A 13717-nucleotide genomic window follows, 5' to 3' on the forward strand; every position below is an offset into this window, starting at 1 on the left:
AAACAAACAAATACACGTAGCCCTCAAGAAAAAGCTGGATGAGTTCAAAGGCAAGTGGGCAGACACAGTCCCAGAGGTCCTATGGGGTAATAGAACGACGGTTAAAGAAGCAACGGGAGAGAGCCCTTTCAAACTATGCTTCGGATCAGAAGCAGTCATACCGGCTGAAGTAGCACTACCCACCTTCCGCATCCAGCATTATGAAGAACAGGGAAACGACAGCATACTCAGACACCAGCTAGATTTCTTACCAGAGGTCAGACTGCAGGCTGAAATTAAGTCGGCTGCATACAAGAACAGAATGAGCAGGGCCTACAACAAGCGAGTAAAACACAGAAAGCTAGAGGTAGGAGACCTTGTACTTCGCCGGACGACAGCAACCGGCAAGGCTCAAAAGCAAGGAAAACTGACTGCAAATTGGGAAGGGCCCTACCAGATATGGGAAGAAGTGGTAGCTGGATCATACAGACTGATGGAGATGGATGGAACACCGCTGAAGAACTCATGGAACGCAGATACTTTAAGAAAATTCCATGTATGAAGTTGTATGAAAAAATGATGTAGTAGGGCCGACAGTGCCATATTTTGAAATCTAATATATGAGCTACAAGTATATTCCAGGTAAACTATACGACATAAACAAAACAAAAGGTTGAGCACATTGGCTCAGTCAGCAATGTTGCAAGATACGACATAAACAAAACAAAAGGTTGAGCACATTGGCTCAGTCAGCAATGTTGCAAGATACGACATAAACAAAACAAAAGGTTGAGCACATTGGCTCAGTCAGCAATGTTGCAAGATACGACATAAACAAAACAAAAGGTTGAGCACATTGGCTCAGTCAGCAATGTTGCAAGATACGACAAAAACGAAATAAAAGGTTGAGCACATTGGCTCAGTCAGCAATGTTGCAAGATACGACAAAAACGAAATAAAAGGTTGAGCACATTGGCTCAGTCAGAATGTTGCAAGATACGACAAAAACGAAATAAAAGGTTAAGCACATTGGCTCAGTCAGCAATGCTGCAAGATACGACAAAAAACAAAATAAAAGAATTGAGCACATTGGCTCAGACGGCATTGATGCAAGATACGATACAAACAAAACCAAAGGTTAAGCACATTGGCCCAGTCAGCAATGTTGCAAGATACGTCACAACACAGTAGTTAGAAAACGCCATTACATGATAAGTCGAACGAAATGAAACAAACGAATAATCCATTAAGCATATCACAAAAGTTAAGAAATACAGAGACGACATCCACCACCCAAAGATAGCAAAACGCGGAGTGAGTAGCTGTTTAACGGCACAAACATACGCCGCAAACGGCGCAGTCAAGACGAACACAACGTTCTTGAAACACTAATACGCAACAAAAGGCGAGTGCCACAACAGCTAAAAGTAAGCAAAAGAAATTGTTCATAAATTACATCCGCCAATAACATTCACAAAAACTACCAACAGAAATTAACAAGTATGAGGCTTGAAAAAGCTGTTGGAAGAGCCACAGGAAGAGCCTGGTGATGACTGCCAAGACCGTCAAGCAGAGCCGTCTGCATCACTCCAGTAGGCAGACTCAGGAATCTCCCTGTCCGGCAGAAGGCGAGGATCGGCATTCTGGATAACGATGTCTGGGAAGGTCTGAGTTTCCATGCCAGTCGGATCAACATGGCCACCTTCCTCATAAGATACCTCCACCTTACCCCAGGCAGCCTCCGTCAGCGCCAAGGCTTTGACAGCGCAGCGGTGGGCTGCAGTCCATCCACCATTGTAGCGCCCCTTTATTTCCTCGCAGTAGAAGTCAGACTTCATAAACTTCTGCACAGCCTTCAGCGCCACAGCCTTGCGATCATCCTTAGCAGCCTTTTCAGCATCCTGAGCTGCCTGCAGCGCCGCATCCAGCTTAATCTGCAGCTCAGCCGTCTACTGCTCTTCGGCCGTCAACTTGGCTGGAAGAAGCTCTAGTTCAGCCTTCCTCTTGCCTGCAGCAATAACATCCAGCTCAAGTCTCGCAATCTCCTTCCGGCAGTCACCTTCAGTCTTGACCGATTCAGCAAGGTCAGTCTGAAGCTTCTCTTTCTCAGCTTGTGATCGTTTTAGACGACGTTGATAACTCCGATAGCACTCCACAAGCTCGGTAGCAGATTGCGTCACCTGAAAGAAAAAATTGCTCAGAGCTGAAAATAAAACCAAGTATGAAAATAAAAGCAAGTATAAAAAACAAGCAAGTCAAGGAGGGAAGTAAATACCGAGTACAGGTCATGCATCAACTGTGCAGCCGGCGTCTCAATCTCCTGGGGTATGCTGTCGGCAGGAGTAACAACTTGGCGAAAAGACCGGTAACCCAGTGTACCTCCGTCTTTTGGACGGTCAAAGAGAATAGACTCACCCCTCGGAACATCATTCTGCGGTTGCCAGTGCTCTTCAGCATGACCGGGAGCAACAGCAAGACCGGCAAGAGTGTCCGAAGACAGCACAACAGTCTTATCCTCAATGAAACCCCCAGAACGCACTATGACCCCATACTTAGAGGCCGAGCTGGCAGACCGGTTCATAGAAGGACTATGCCTCGACACAGGCACAGGGTGGATTGGATCGCTAATCAAATCGCTCAACACCTGCTTCCGGTTCAGTTTGGACATCAGGTCGACATCCAAGATCTCAACCGACTGAGCAGGCTGTTCAACGATCTTCGTTCCAACGCCAGATGTCGGCACGGGCTTGTCGACGCTGGCGTAGACGTCTTTCACCTTCTCCTGTGCTGTCTTCGCAGCATCATTTTTCGACCGTTTGGGAGAATTGGCCTTCGCCTGACTGGAAGACCTCTTCCGAGTAGCATGTCCCCCACGACCGGTAGGAAGAGAAGCAAACCTGCCGGTAGTCATTTCGTCTTGGGCGGAGGATGTAGCTTGTTCAGCTGCCGGAACCTTTGTTCGTGTAACGCGAGGAACAACACCTCGATTCACAATGACTGAAGGAGTCACAAAACTGGCTGGCCGACCGCGACAAGCTTTCGCGCAGAAAGTGGCAACAGCGTAATATTTCTCTACAGGCGGCGCCGGACACTTTTCAACGACCCTCCAGTTCTTATCAAGACCAAGTAAGGCCTTGTTTAAAAGATGATGCCCTGAAATAAAACAACAGTGGTCAGAAATAAACACCACATAGCAAAAAAACACAAGCATAAAAAACCAAAAATGTAATCAAGCGCGACATGTACAGAAGGCTAACAAGCAACCACGTTTACCAAGAGGATGTGTGGGAGCCAGACCGACTGCACCCAAAGCAGGGGGACTCAAAATATAACCGGCGGGAGGGAGCCAGAAAGCCGGCAGAGTTTTGGGTTTGGACAAACCAACATCAACATAGTCAACCAGCAACCTGTCATACGCACGCTGCTCCCGGGGCCCAAGGTCAGCTTGGTCAAACTGTTCCATCCTTGGTTTTGGCTGGTAGAAAGTACGCCGGAGAGGATAATCTTCAGGAACAGCCATGAAGTAAAAGTGGTCCTTCCAATCCTTACAGCTGGAGAGGCGAGGACTTACAGTCTGCCTTTGATTCTTGGTAAAGATCGTCCACCATCCAGTATCCTTCCCGTCGCGTTTCAGCCAATGCAGTCTTTTGAATAGATTGAGGGTCAAGGGCCACTGCTTGTATGAAAACAGCCAAGTGTATGCCACCAAGTTACGAATAACTATGGGGGATAGCTGAATGAGGCCGACATTCCAAGCCCGCAAAACCTTCTCAATGAATGGGTGCAAGGGAAAGCGCAACCCATAGTCGAACATCTTCGTGTACACAACGACATGGCCTTCAGGGCAGTCGGCCACCGTTTGCTCTTCTTTCGGCACAACCAGCCTGTAGCCCTCAGGTAAACCCAAAAAATGACCACCAACCTCAGAATGCCGGTTGGCAATGGCCTCTTTTACAAAGTCACCATCTATCTCAGTGGTGAGGGCAGCAGAGTCATTAGGGGGAGGGGCCGGAACCAAGAACGCAGCGGCCTCACCTTCGAAATTCACATCGGCGTCCAAGGCCTCTTCTTCAAACACTTGCTGCAAGATCGCAGCATCCTCCTCATCTTCATCAGAGTCGGCAATGGGCGGCGCCCTTAACCCAGGAGACCCAGATTCAGAAGACTCCAGTATGGAGTCGCCATGGGTGGAAGGCACATCACCACTACCGGCGGTATTAGCCTCACCCGCATCATGGACGGCAGGCTCCTTCCCGGCCCGTCGGTTACTTGTAGACGGTTCTGCGTCTGACGGCATGGCCCTAGAAACATATATATTGCCGATGTTAGTACCGTACTCCCCAAGACCAGAGCCGCCAGGCTGAGTAAATTCCCGGTAATCCCGCAAGTGATACCTAACCGAAATCGGATCTATGTCTAAGATCGGCTCCCCAGCTGGCACGTTATGCTCATTCGGCCTAAGTTCTCTCTCCATTCGTGCCCGCAGGCCATGTAACTGTTGTGAGCGAGTAAACTGAGCCGCAATCATGGGTATAAAAGGGCCGGTAACAGGATTCTCACCCATAAACTGCGAAAAAGGAGGTGGCGTATTCGATTTTATTCCCCACCCAGTATTCTTAACGTTACTACCGGCCGTATTCCCGTCCATATTTAATTCTATGCCAGAATCGCTACTTGTGTCTGAGAGATTTATCACATTATCAACCCCAACCCTACCAGTCATGTTTTGGCTACCCCCACTCAAAACGCATGCAAGCAAAAACAAAAACACCCGACAAAAAGAGAAAGTAAGGCCAGAAACCGTACCTAATTCTGGAAATTCACAACGAAATTCACTCTCAACAGCTGCAAAGTCCCTCAAACAACCCAACTGAAAGAACAAAACGAGAAAGTCAGACAGCCAAACCCTAATAAAACACCGGACAACCTAAAAAACCAGACCAAGTTCGAAACTTACCAAGAGAAACAACCAAACCCCAACGGAGAAGTACGGCAGGAAGAGACGGACACATATTAGAAAGAAAAACAAGAGAAAGAAAGAGAGCAAATTGGCAGCGCAAGAAAAATCGCAAAGAAAAATGAGAGAGAACGGAAATGAAGAGAAAGGAAGAAACGGTTACTTAAAGAAACGAAAGGAAGTTGAAACGACAGGAGGCAGATCTGGGCGGTTGAAAATATCACAACTCCCAACATTTGCCGGATGGCCGACACGTGTCCAAAACACTTTTCAAATCTTCCGCCACGCGTATAAGGAAAAGTGAACCGTCGCCACGTGTCAGTCAAAGGGGCTAGTCAGCCTAAAAAGTCAAGGGGGCTAGTCAGCCTGAAAAAGTAAAGGGGGCTAGTCAGCCCAAAAAGTAAAGGGGGCTAGTCAGCCCAAAGAGTCAAGGGGACTAGTCAGCCTGAAAAAGTAAAGGGGGCTAGTCAGCCTAAAGAGTCAAGGGGGCTAGTCACCCTGAAAAAGTAAAGGGGGCTAGTCAGCCTAAAAGACTCAAGGGGGCTGGTCATTAAAAGAAATCAAAGATGACAGTCAGCCAAGAGAATCAAGCACAGACATGGACAGCCGGCCTACAGAAAACTATCCACTTAAAGCGATCAATCCTTGTCCTAATGGGGGCTAGTCGTGGCATCAGAACAAGAATTGAGCTCAAAACCGCATTGCAAACGGCCATCTTCAGAACAATCACACCCATGGGGTGTCGATCGTCCCCAAGGGGGCTAGTTGTATAGGGGGTTTACCCCCGCTTTTCGCTTTTTTCTTTATCAGAGCAACTACAGACTGTAAAAGCCAGCTGTAGTCACTCTGAGGGGGCTAGTTGTACGGGAAGCCCTACCGGCATACCGGTAGGACAACCCATAACAGCTGTATCATAGACATATACTCACAAGAAGCACCAAGGGTGCAGTCGGTATCCAGGGTTTACAATCCCAGCCGGCATTGCTCTGACATCATCTACCTATCAGAGCCGAAAGAGAGGATCCGGAACCAACGGGTAATAACCCGGGTCCTCCGTACAAGTAACCCGTCTATATATACGGACCCCCATCAATGCCAAAGGTATGCAATTCCACCCCAATCATTCTTATAAGCATTTATCACAGAGCTATCAGCATAATCTGACTTAGGCATCGGAGGGGTAATTCTCGGATCACCCCCGAGGCTAGTTAACGGTTTCACTGTGCAGGATCCAGTCAGCAATCTCAGTCGGAAGTCAGTCATCCCTTTCCTGTTCCAAGTCCGCTACCGGAACACTAAGATCATCACCGATGCATGGCGGAGAACGACTATGAAGAATTGGGGAGTATCGGTGAGAAATGGGGTGCAAGGAAGCCGTAGAGGTTATGGCGGAGGGAAGAGAGAGAAAGTAATGAGTTCATGTGAGGAGAGAGATGAAGAAGATGAGTCTACAACATAAATATGAGATACTATTGTGCTTGAAGCTTGGTAATTTGAAATGACAAGATTTAATTAGGAATATCAAATTCTATAAATGATGAGCTTTTACAACTATAAGGTTGAATTTGGACCAATTACGGATTTCAAATTCTTATTTATTCAAATATATGAATTGAACAAATAAGAATTTCAAATGAAATCCTAGTATCATAACACACCATTAACTTTTTTCAGCTACTTTTTACCTATTGGGAAGATTAATTTATAGTTACTCGTTATGTACGTTTCTTAACAAGTTTTCAAGTTGACATCTCGTTCTAAACTTATGATCTTTGATATTTTAACAAGGATCAACCCAAGCTGTTTGATGCCATTGATCTTGTTTCGTGGTATATAGAGTAAACCATTAGCGAAATTGATCGATATCTTCTAATGTGAAATCTTTATATTGTCTAATTTAACGTGATTAATCCAATAAATAAATCCATACCGAAATCTTTCCGCACTATGCTGATGGCATTGATGCGATGCTCTATGCGGCCTTATGAGTTTGGATTGACATGGTTCACACTTCTTTACAAATCAATCAATGTCTAGGACCATGTACGAGCAATACGACTAACAATGTCCGATGTCGTATCTCGGCCATTTTCCAGTAAGTTAACCATGTTCACCAACATGACACTAGGTTGTAATTACTCTATACAGCAAAACCAAGGGGGGTGGAGGAGGGACCGACCACCCCCGACCCTTGCTTTCGGTATAAAGCTAGTTTTGCAGTTAATGACAAATTATGGGTGACTTAGCTTGTATAACTTGATTTTTGTTTTTGATTTACTCATATGAACTGGTGTCAGATCGTTGCTTTCCTTGATCACTGGTAATCCATAATATTTCACACATCACACATTCATACACATTTTTAAATTTAAGTTTACGCTATCCATTTGATATTGAACCCCTAATAAAATAAAATCATGATTCCGGCACTGCAGTTAATAAATTCTTGTGAAATATAAATGATTCTCAATGAAAATGTAACCATCTTAATGAAGTATTGACACTATAGAATTACAACACAATTCTTCAATAAACTCGTTCATCACAATGTGCTTTAACTAATAGCAAAAACACTTATTATTAACGAACTAGCTTTTGAGCCCGTTCAATGAACAGGCGATTATATAGTCATTGTTAAGCTGTATTTTAAAGTGTTGATTATATTGAATGGGTTTGTGATTTTAGTTGGAATATATGATTTATATTGTGGTGAAATTTAAAAGTTGAAAACATATAGATTAGATGGTGAATTAATATTGAGTGCGGGAGATGGAGTGCAAGAAGTTGAATTAGTAAATTGATATTAAAGGAGGAAGATCAAGTGGAAGAGGTGTTGAATATGTAAAATAAATACTTCGTATAACAAACAACAAAAGGAAAAAAAAATATTGGATGAAAGATGGAGGTGACACATGTGGATGAAAGATACAGGTAACACGTGTCGTCTAACAATCAATAGTCTTTCTTTTTAAATACAGGTATAGATGAGATTTTATCGCGATAGTTAAGATTGAAAACATGCATTAGTTGTACTTGTACCCGCCTTATTTATAGTTTGGATTGATGTTGAACAAAACCGAATTACAATGCTTTGTTAAACACCCGACAATCTAATTTTCAAAAGCAAAACAGTAATCATTTTGCGCGCCCATCTTAAAAAATAAAAAACCCTAAAAGTTTCTCTCTTTTCAAAAAACAAAATCCCCTTCCCCTCTTTCTCTCTCCTATTTTCCCTCCGATACTCCCCCGCTCTAACTCTCTCTCCCCGTTCTTCGATTTCTTTCTGTAAATCCCATTTTCATGGAAGATCAGAAGGTCTTAGATCTAGTCAAAGAGCTAGTTAATCGCTTAATCTCACAACCCCAGAACCCTAATCCTAACCCTAATCAACCCATTTCCGTAAACCCTAATTCCTCTTCCGTCGACCTTAATCACTCCCATCAAGCTCTTCGTTATGCAATTCGCATCTTATCTAGTCGAATGACGCCTTCAATTGCTGTCGACGAAGCTGCAATGGCGGAATCAATCAAGCGCCAGCTCGTCACTCAAGGTAAATCCTCCGAAGCCCTCACTTTTGCCGATCTTTATTCGAAATTTTCCTCGAAAACTGGTCCTGGGAGTATAAATAACAAATGGGCGGTTTTGTATTTACTTAGAGTTGTATCAGAAGACCGTAAAATTTCTAGAAAACAACCGAATTCCACAGTTTCTAGGGGTTTGCCGGCGATTTTTGATTCCCAATTGAGTGATAATTCGAGGGTTTCTCGTGATAAGGAAAGGGGTTGGAGTGGTGGGGTTTTAGTGGTGTCAAAAGATCCTGAGAATATTCGTGATATCGCGTTTCGAGACTTTGCTAACCTGTTGAAGGAAGAGAATGAAGTTTCTGAGGAGGTTTTGGTTAGGGATGTGTTGTATGCTAGTCAAGGAATTGATGGAGCTTATGTAAAGTTTGATGAAAACATAGATGGATATGCTTTGTCTGATTCAATTAAGGTACCTAGAGCTACTAGGATTATGATCCAGAAGCTATGTGAGTTAGGTTGGTTGTTTAGGAAAGTTAAGGGGTACATATCGGAGAGCATGGACCGTTTTCCAGCTGAAGATGTTGGAACTGTTGGGCAAGCTTTCTGTGCTGCGTTGCAGGATGAGCTGACTGAGTATTATAAGCTTTTGGCGGTGCTTGAAGCACAGGCGATGAATCCTATTCCGCTAGTATCTGAAAGTGCCAGTTCAGGGAATTATCTCTCTTTAAGAAGAATTTCAGTTTGGTTTGCGGAGCCTATGGTGAAGATGCGGCTTATGGCTGTTTTGGTTGATGTTTGTAAAGTTTTGAGAGGTGGGGCTATGGCAGGGTCTATTCATATGCATGCCCAACATGGGGACCCTCTTGTGCACGATTTTATGAAACGTTTGCTGCGTCGGGTTTGCTCTCCCCTGTTTGAAATGGTTAGAAGTTGGGTCTTGGAAGGAGAGCTTGAAGATATATTTGCTGAGTTTTTCGTTGTTGGGCAGCCTGTCAAGGCTGAATCCCTTTGGAGGGAGGGTTATCGGCTCCATCCTGGGATGCTTCCTTCTTTCATCTCCTCATCTCTCGCACAGCGCATTTTAAGGACAGGGAAGTCAATTAATTTCCTTAGGGTATGTTGTGAGGACAGAGGCTGGGCTGATGCTGCGACTGAGGCTGCAGCTGCTGCTGGAACAACAACTGGGAGAGGTGGTCTTGGGTATGGAGAAACTGATGCTCTTGAACTATTGGTTGCTGAAGCGGCTAAGAGAATTGATAAGCATCTATTGGAAGTTATTTACAATCGCTACAAGTTTAAAGATCATTGTTTGGCAATCAAACGGTATTTGTTGCTTGGACAGGGTGACTTTGTGCAGTATCTGATGGACATAGTTGGGCCAGAACTCTCTGAGCCTGCCAACACTATTAGCACATTTAAGCTGGCGGGTCTGTTGGAAACCGCTATCAGGTCATCAAATGCACAGTATGATGATAGTGATATATTGGATAGACTGAGAGTCAAGATGATGCCACATAATACCGGAGATAGGGGATGGGATGTGTTCTCGCTTGAATATGATGCCAGAGTTCCACTAGATACGGTTTTCACAGAATCTGTTATGTCAAGGTATCTAAGAATTTTCAACTTTTTGTGGAAGCTTAGACGAGTTGAGCATGCGCTGATAAGTACATGGAAAACAATGAAGCCAAATTGTATCACTTCTCGCTCCTTTATCAAATTGCAACAAGCAGCTAAGGTGAAGTTGCTTTCAACTTTGCGGAAGTGCCAAGTTCTTTGGGATGAGATGAATCATTTTGTCTCAAATTTGCAGTACTACATTATGTTTGAAGTTTTGGAGGTATCATGGTCTAATTTCTCTAATGAAATGGAAGCCTCAAAAGATCTTGATGACCTACTTGCTGCCCATGAAAAGTATCTCCATTCTATAGTTGAGAAGTCTCTTCTTGGAGAGAGATCGCAAAGTTTATACGAGACACTATTTGTTTTGTTTGACCTGATACTGCGGTTCCGGAGTCTAGCAGACAGATTATATGAAGGCATATATGAAGTGCAAGCAAGGTATCTCTCTCTGTTTCTCATGCTATCATTCAGAATATACATACTTTTTCTATCATATTCACTGAATCTTTGTATTTCATGATTTACAGGTCTACTGATGATAAGAAAAAACCATCCAGGCAATTAAGTGGCAAATCTGCAGAACCTGGATCGTGGGCCACTGAGGGCAGGAAGGCCTTAACCCAACATGCCTCCAAATTTCTCAGCACTATGAGTCAGGAACTGGATGATATTGGAAAGAAGTATTCATCACTTCTTACAGGATTCATCTCTGAGCTGCCAGTACAGCAACACATTGACCTGAAATTTCTCCTTTTCCGGCTTGATTTCACTGAATTCTATAGCCAGTCACGACCAAACATATAATGACGATGCCAATAGTGGTTAAGTCTTTGAGATAGTGCTTTGAAATTGAAAAGCAAAATATTTGTTGAGTGCTTCTATTGATTGCTTGAATCATTTGTTTGCTCCTAGTTTTCGAATGGGATCAGTTGCTGAAGCTGCTTAGCATAAAGTGCTTCCACGAGTGAGAAAGAAGCATGTGTTCTTGATTTTAGGTCGTTACTGACAAACTATTCAGGGCCGAGCTTCTTGGGACTTGCACCAATTCTGTCGAGGTTTGTTTCTTGACCCCATACATCAGGCAATGTCATCATATCGTGTGAGTGGGTCTGTAAATCTGCTGAATATTAATCTGGGGGAACTGGCAGCATCCTGTTGATGGTAGTTCATAGTTGTGTAAATTAGTGGACCATTATACAAGTATTACCAGATTTTCAACTCAATATGCATTTTCATACTTATTTTTTTAATATTTGTGGGGGTGGGGGTGGGGGGGGGGGGGGGGGGGGGGACCATTATACAAGTACTAATAAGAATTACTGGTTGGTCACCCAGATGCAACCTTGAGTAGTGTTTTTTAGCACAGTTACTCAAGAAGTCCAAGCACTTAGATGCTAGTGGTTTGGTTTAGGCTGTTTAGCTGAATGCTACGTCCTATTTTGTGCAATTAGCACATTTTTGTACATTTTTTTTCAAGCCATTGATCGACTTGTTACTAGCACTTTGTTTCTTGTTCCAGGCTAAATCATTACTGCTGGTCGGTTGGTCATTTTAATGGGTCAGCTATTGCAATGGGTGAACAACTGGCTACTAGTATTAGGTTTCTACGTTCATTAGTTGTAGATATTGGATAATTGTTTAATGGTTTCTGGTTCAGCATACCTTTTATTTGCAATTATTACTGCATCAATACTAGCAAAATTGATCTAATTCTTCTGTTTATGTATTTCAGCCTCAAAGCTGATGTACAGCAACTCGTTGTAGTTGCCAATGTTTTGATATCTGGCCTTGTAGTTAAAGGAAGATTGTTATTCTTGGGTTTTGCCTTGAGCTAACTGTGTTTTCTCTTGCATCAACTTGGCTTACAATCAGCATGCATTTGCTTTAGAAGCTCCTGAGTTTTGAGGGTCTTTTGTTTGGTGAAAACACAAGGTTAGGATTCCGAGGAATTAGCATCCTATGTGTGTTTTTGAAGGGAATGGAATAAAAATGGTTGAGAATGGCACTAAATGGGGATATTTTCCCATGTTTTCATTAGGTGGAGAGGCGAGGAGGATAAAGGGTAGCTCATCCGAAAAGATATATGCAGTAAACTCTTTTTGTTGGTGAATTAATAGAGAGAGGGAGAGTACACGTGAGGTGCTCTGGTTAGAGTGATAATATTCTCAAAATATACGAGGGCGGAGAGGCCCATCTCAGAGATGTGTTTCCAAACACATATCCGAGGACTAGACGGTAATTTCACCATTATTTTGAAAACTTTTGAGTACCATGTTTGAGAAATTTACACCATTTTTGAAGTCATGAGTACCATTTTTGAGCTTCTGAGTGCCATTTTTTAACTTATGAGTACCATTTTTGAACTTCTAAGTACAATTTTTGGTCTGATATGTGCATTTTAACAGCGAAATTCCTTGTTTGGCTTATTGCAAGCAAAGCGGAAATCTTGTTGATAAAAACAGAGGATGTCGACGGAAGGAGTTGCTTACCCAATCTTAGGTTACGATTTTTGAAATGTAAGAAAAAAAATAATCATAGGTTTAAAATGACTAGTCCCGATAGTTATCGGGTAGGATATTGATCCGTATCTGGGGGTGAACTGACCTGAATTTTGATCGACCCGATAATCACCCGATTTGATTTGACCTGAATCTGAAATTACTTGCTACAAAATTGACTTAAACCCAATTAAGTAAGACTCGAACCCGAAATTAAACCCAACTTGAGCATGACTCGACTCGAACCCGACTTGTACCCAAAATGGAAAAACAAAAAATCAACACCCCTTCATTTATCGTACAAAAAATCATGGCACGTAAAGTGAAATTGGTTTTGGTGTATGTAGGGGTGTGCACAGGTCCAAAACCGGATCGGACCGGACCAGAACCGGTTGGACCGGTGGACCGGAATTTTCTGAATTCACGGACCAAGGACCGGACCGGAAAGAATCCGGTCCCGACCGGACCGGAAAATTCAGGTCCGGTCCGGTTTTGGACCGGTTTGGACCGGTTTTTTTAATTTTTGCGATTTACAATCTTAAACTCAATTTGGTTTTACAATTTTATCTTTGTACAACCTATATTTCTCTTAAGTATCTCATACATCACATCATAAGCTTAATATAAAGGTGATAAAGGCCAATGACATATAAAAAATATCCAAGGTTTTTTTTTGTGTTGGAGATTAATGTACGTGGGCTACAAGTTGGGCTCTTCTATATAAATTTTTTATATATTCCGGGTCACCGGTCCGGATCGGAAAATTCCGGGTTTTGACCAGACCGGACTGGAAAACCGGAATCGTATATTTTCAAGGACCGAGGACCGGACCGGAATCTATTGGTTCGGTCCGGTCCGGTCCAATTCCGGTCCGATTTCGGTCCAATTTCCGGTCCGGACCGGACTGTGCACACCCCTAGGTGTATGCATCAAACATCAACACCCCTTCATCCCACAACAATTTCAAATCTTCAATGAGTGGCTCTAGATATACATCTATGTCATTTCCGGGTTGTTTAGGCCCAGAGATTAAGAGCGACAACATGATGTATCTACGCTTCATGCATAACCAAGGGGGCAAATTGTATATGATGAGAAGAACCGGCCAAGTTCTATATTGGGTACTAAGTGTCCCA

At 43.3% G+C, this 13717-nt stretch overlaps 1 protein-coding gene across 4 annotated transcripts; it reads left to right on the forward strand.

The window, feature by feature from the left end:
* Positions 1 to 8075: 8075 nt before the first annotated feature.
* LOC110796596 (gamma-tubulin complex component 3) lies at positions 8076 to 12383 on the forward strand. 4 transcript variants are annotated; one of them, XR_008930370.1, is made up of 4 exons: positions 8076 to 10521; positions 10611 to 11138; positions 11956 to 12015; positions 12122 to 12383. XR_008930370.1 is itself a non-coding variant. In XM_022001655.2 (2 exons), the coding sequence occupies exons 1-2, from the start codon at positions 8237 to 8239 to the stop codon at positions 10885 to 10887; spliced, it is 2562 nt and encodes an 853-aa protein (XP_021857347.1). In that variant the 5' UTR covers positions 8076 to 8236; the 3' UTR covers positions 10888 to 11594. The 4 variants fall into 4 exon arrangements, 1 of the variants encoding a protein (XP_021857347.1); XR_008930369.1 differs by having other exon boundaries at positions 11956 to 12383; XR_008930368.1 differs by lacking the exons at positions 11956 to 12015; positions 12122 to 12383 and adding an exon at positions 11603 to 11793.
* The last annotated feature ends 1334 nt before the right edge of the window (positions 12384 to 13717 follow it).

Source organism: Spinacia oleracea, chromosome 3, assembly GCF_020520425.1.
Source record: "Spinacia oleracea cultivar Varoflay chromosome 3, BTI_SOV_V1, whole genome shotgun sequence".
Classification (NCBI taxonomy): domain Eukaryota; kingdom Viridiplantae; phylum Streptophyta; class Magnoliopsida; order Caryophyllales; family Amaranthaceae; genus Spinacia; species Spinacia oleracea.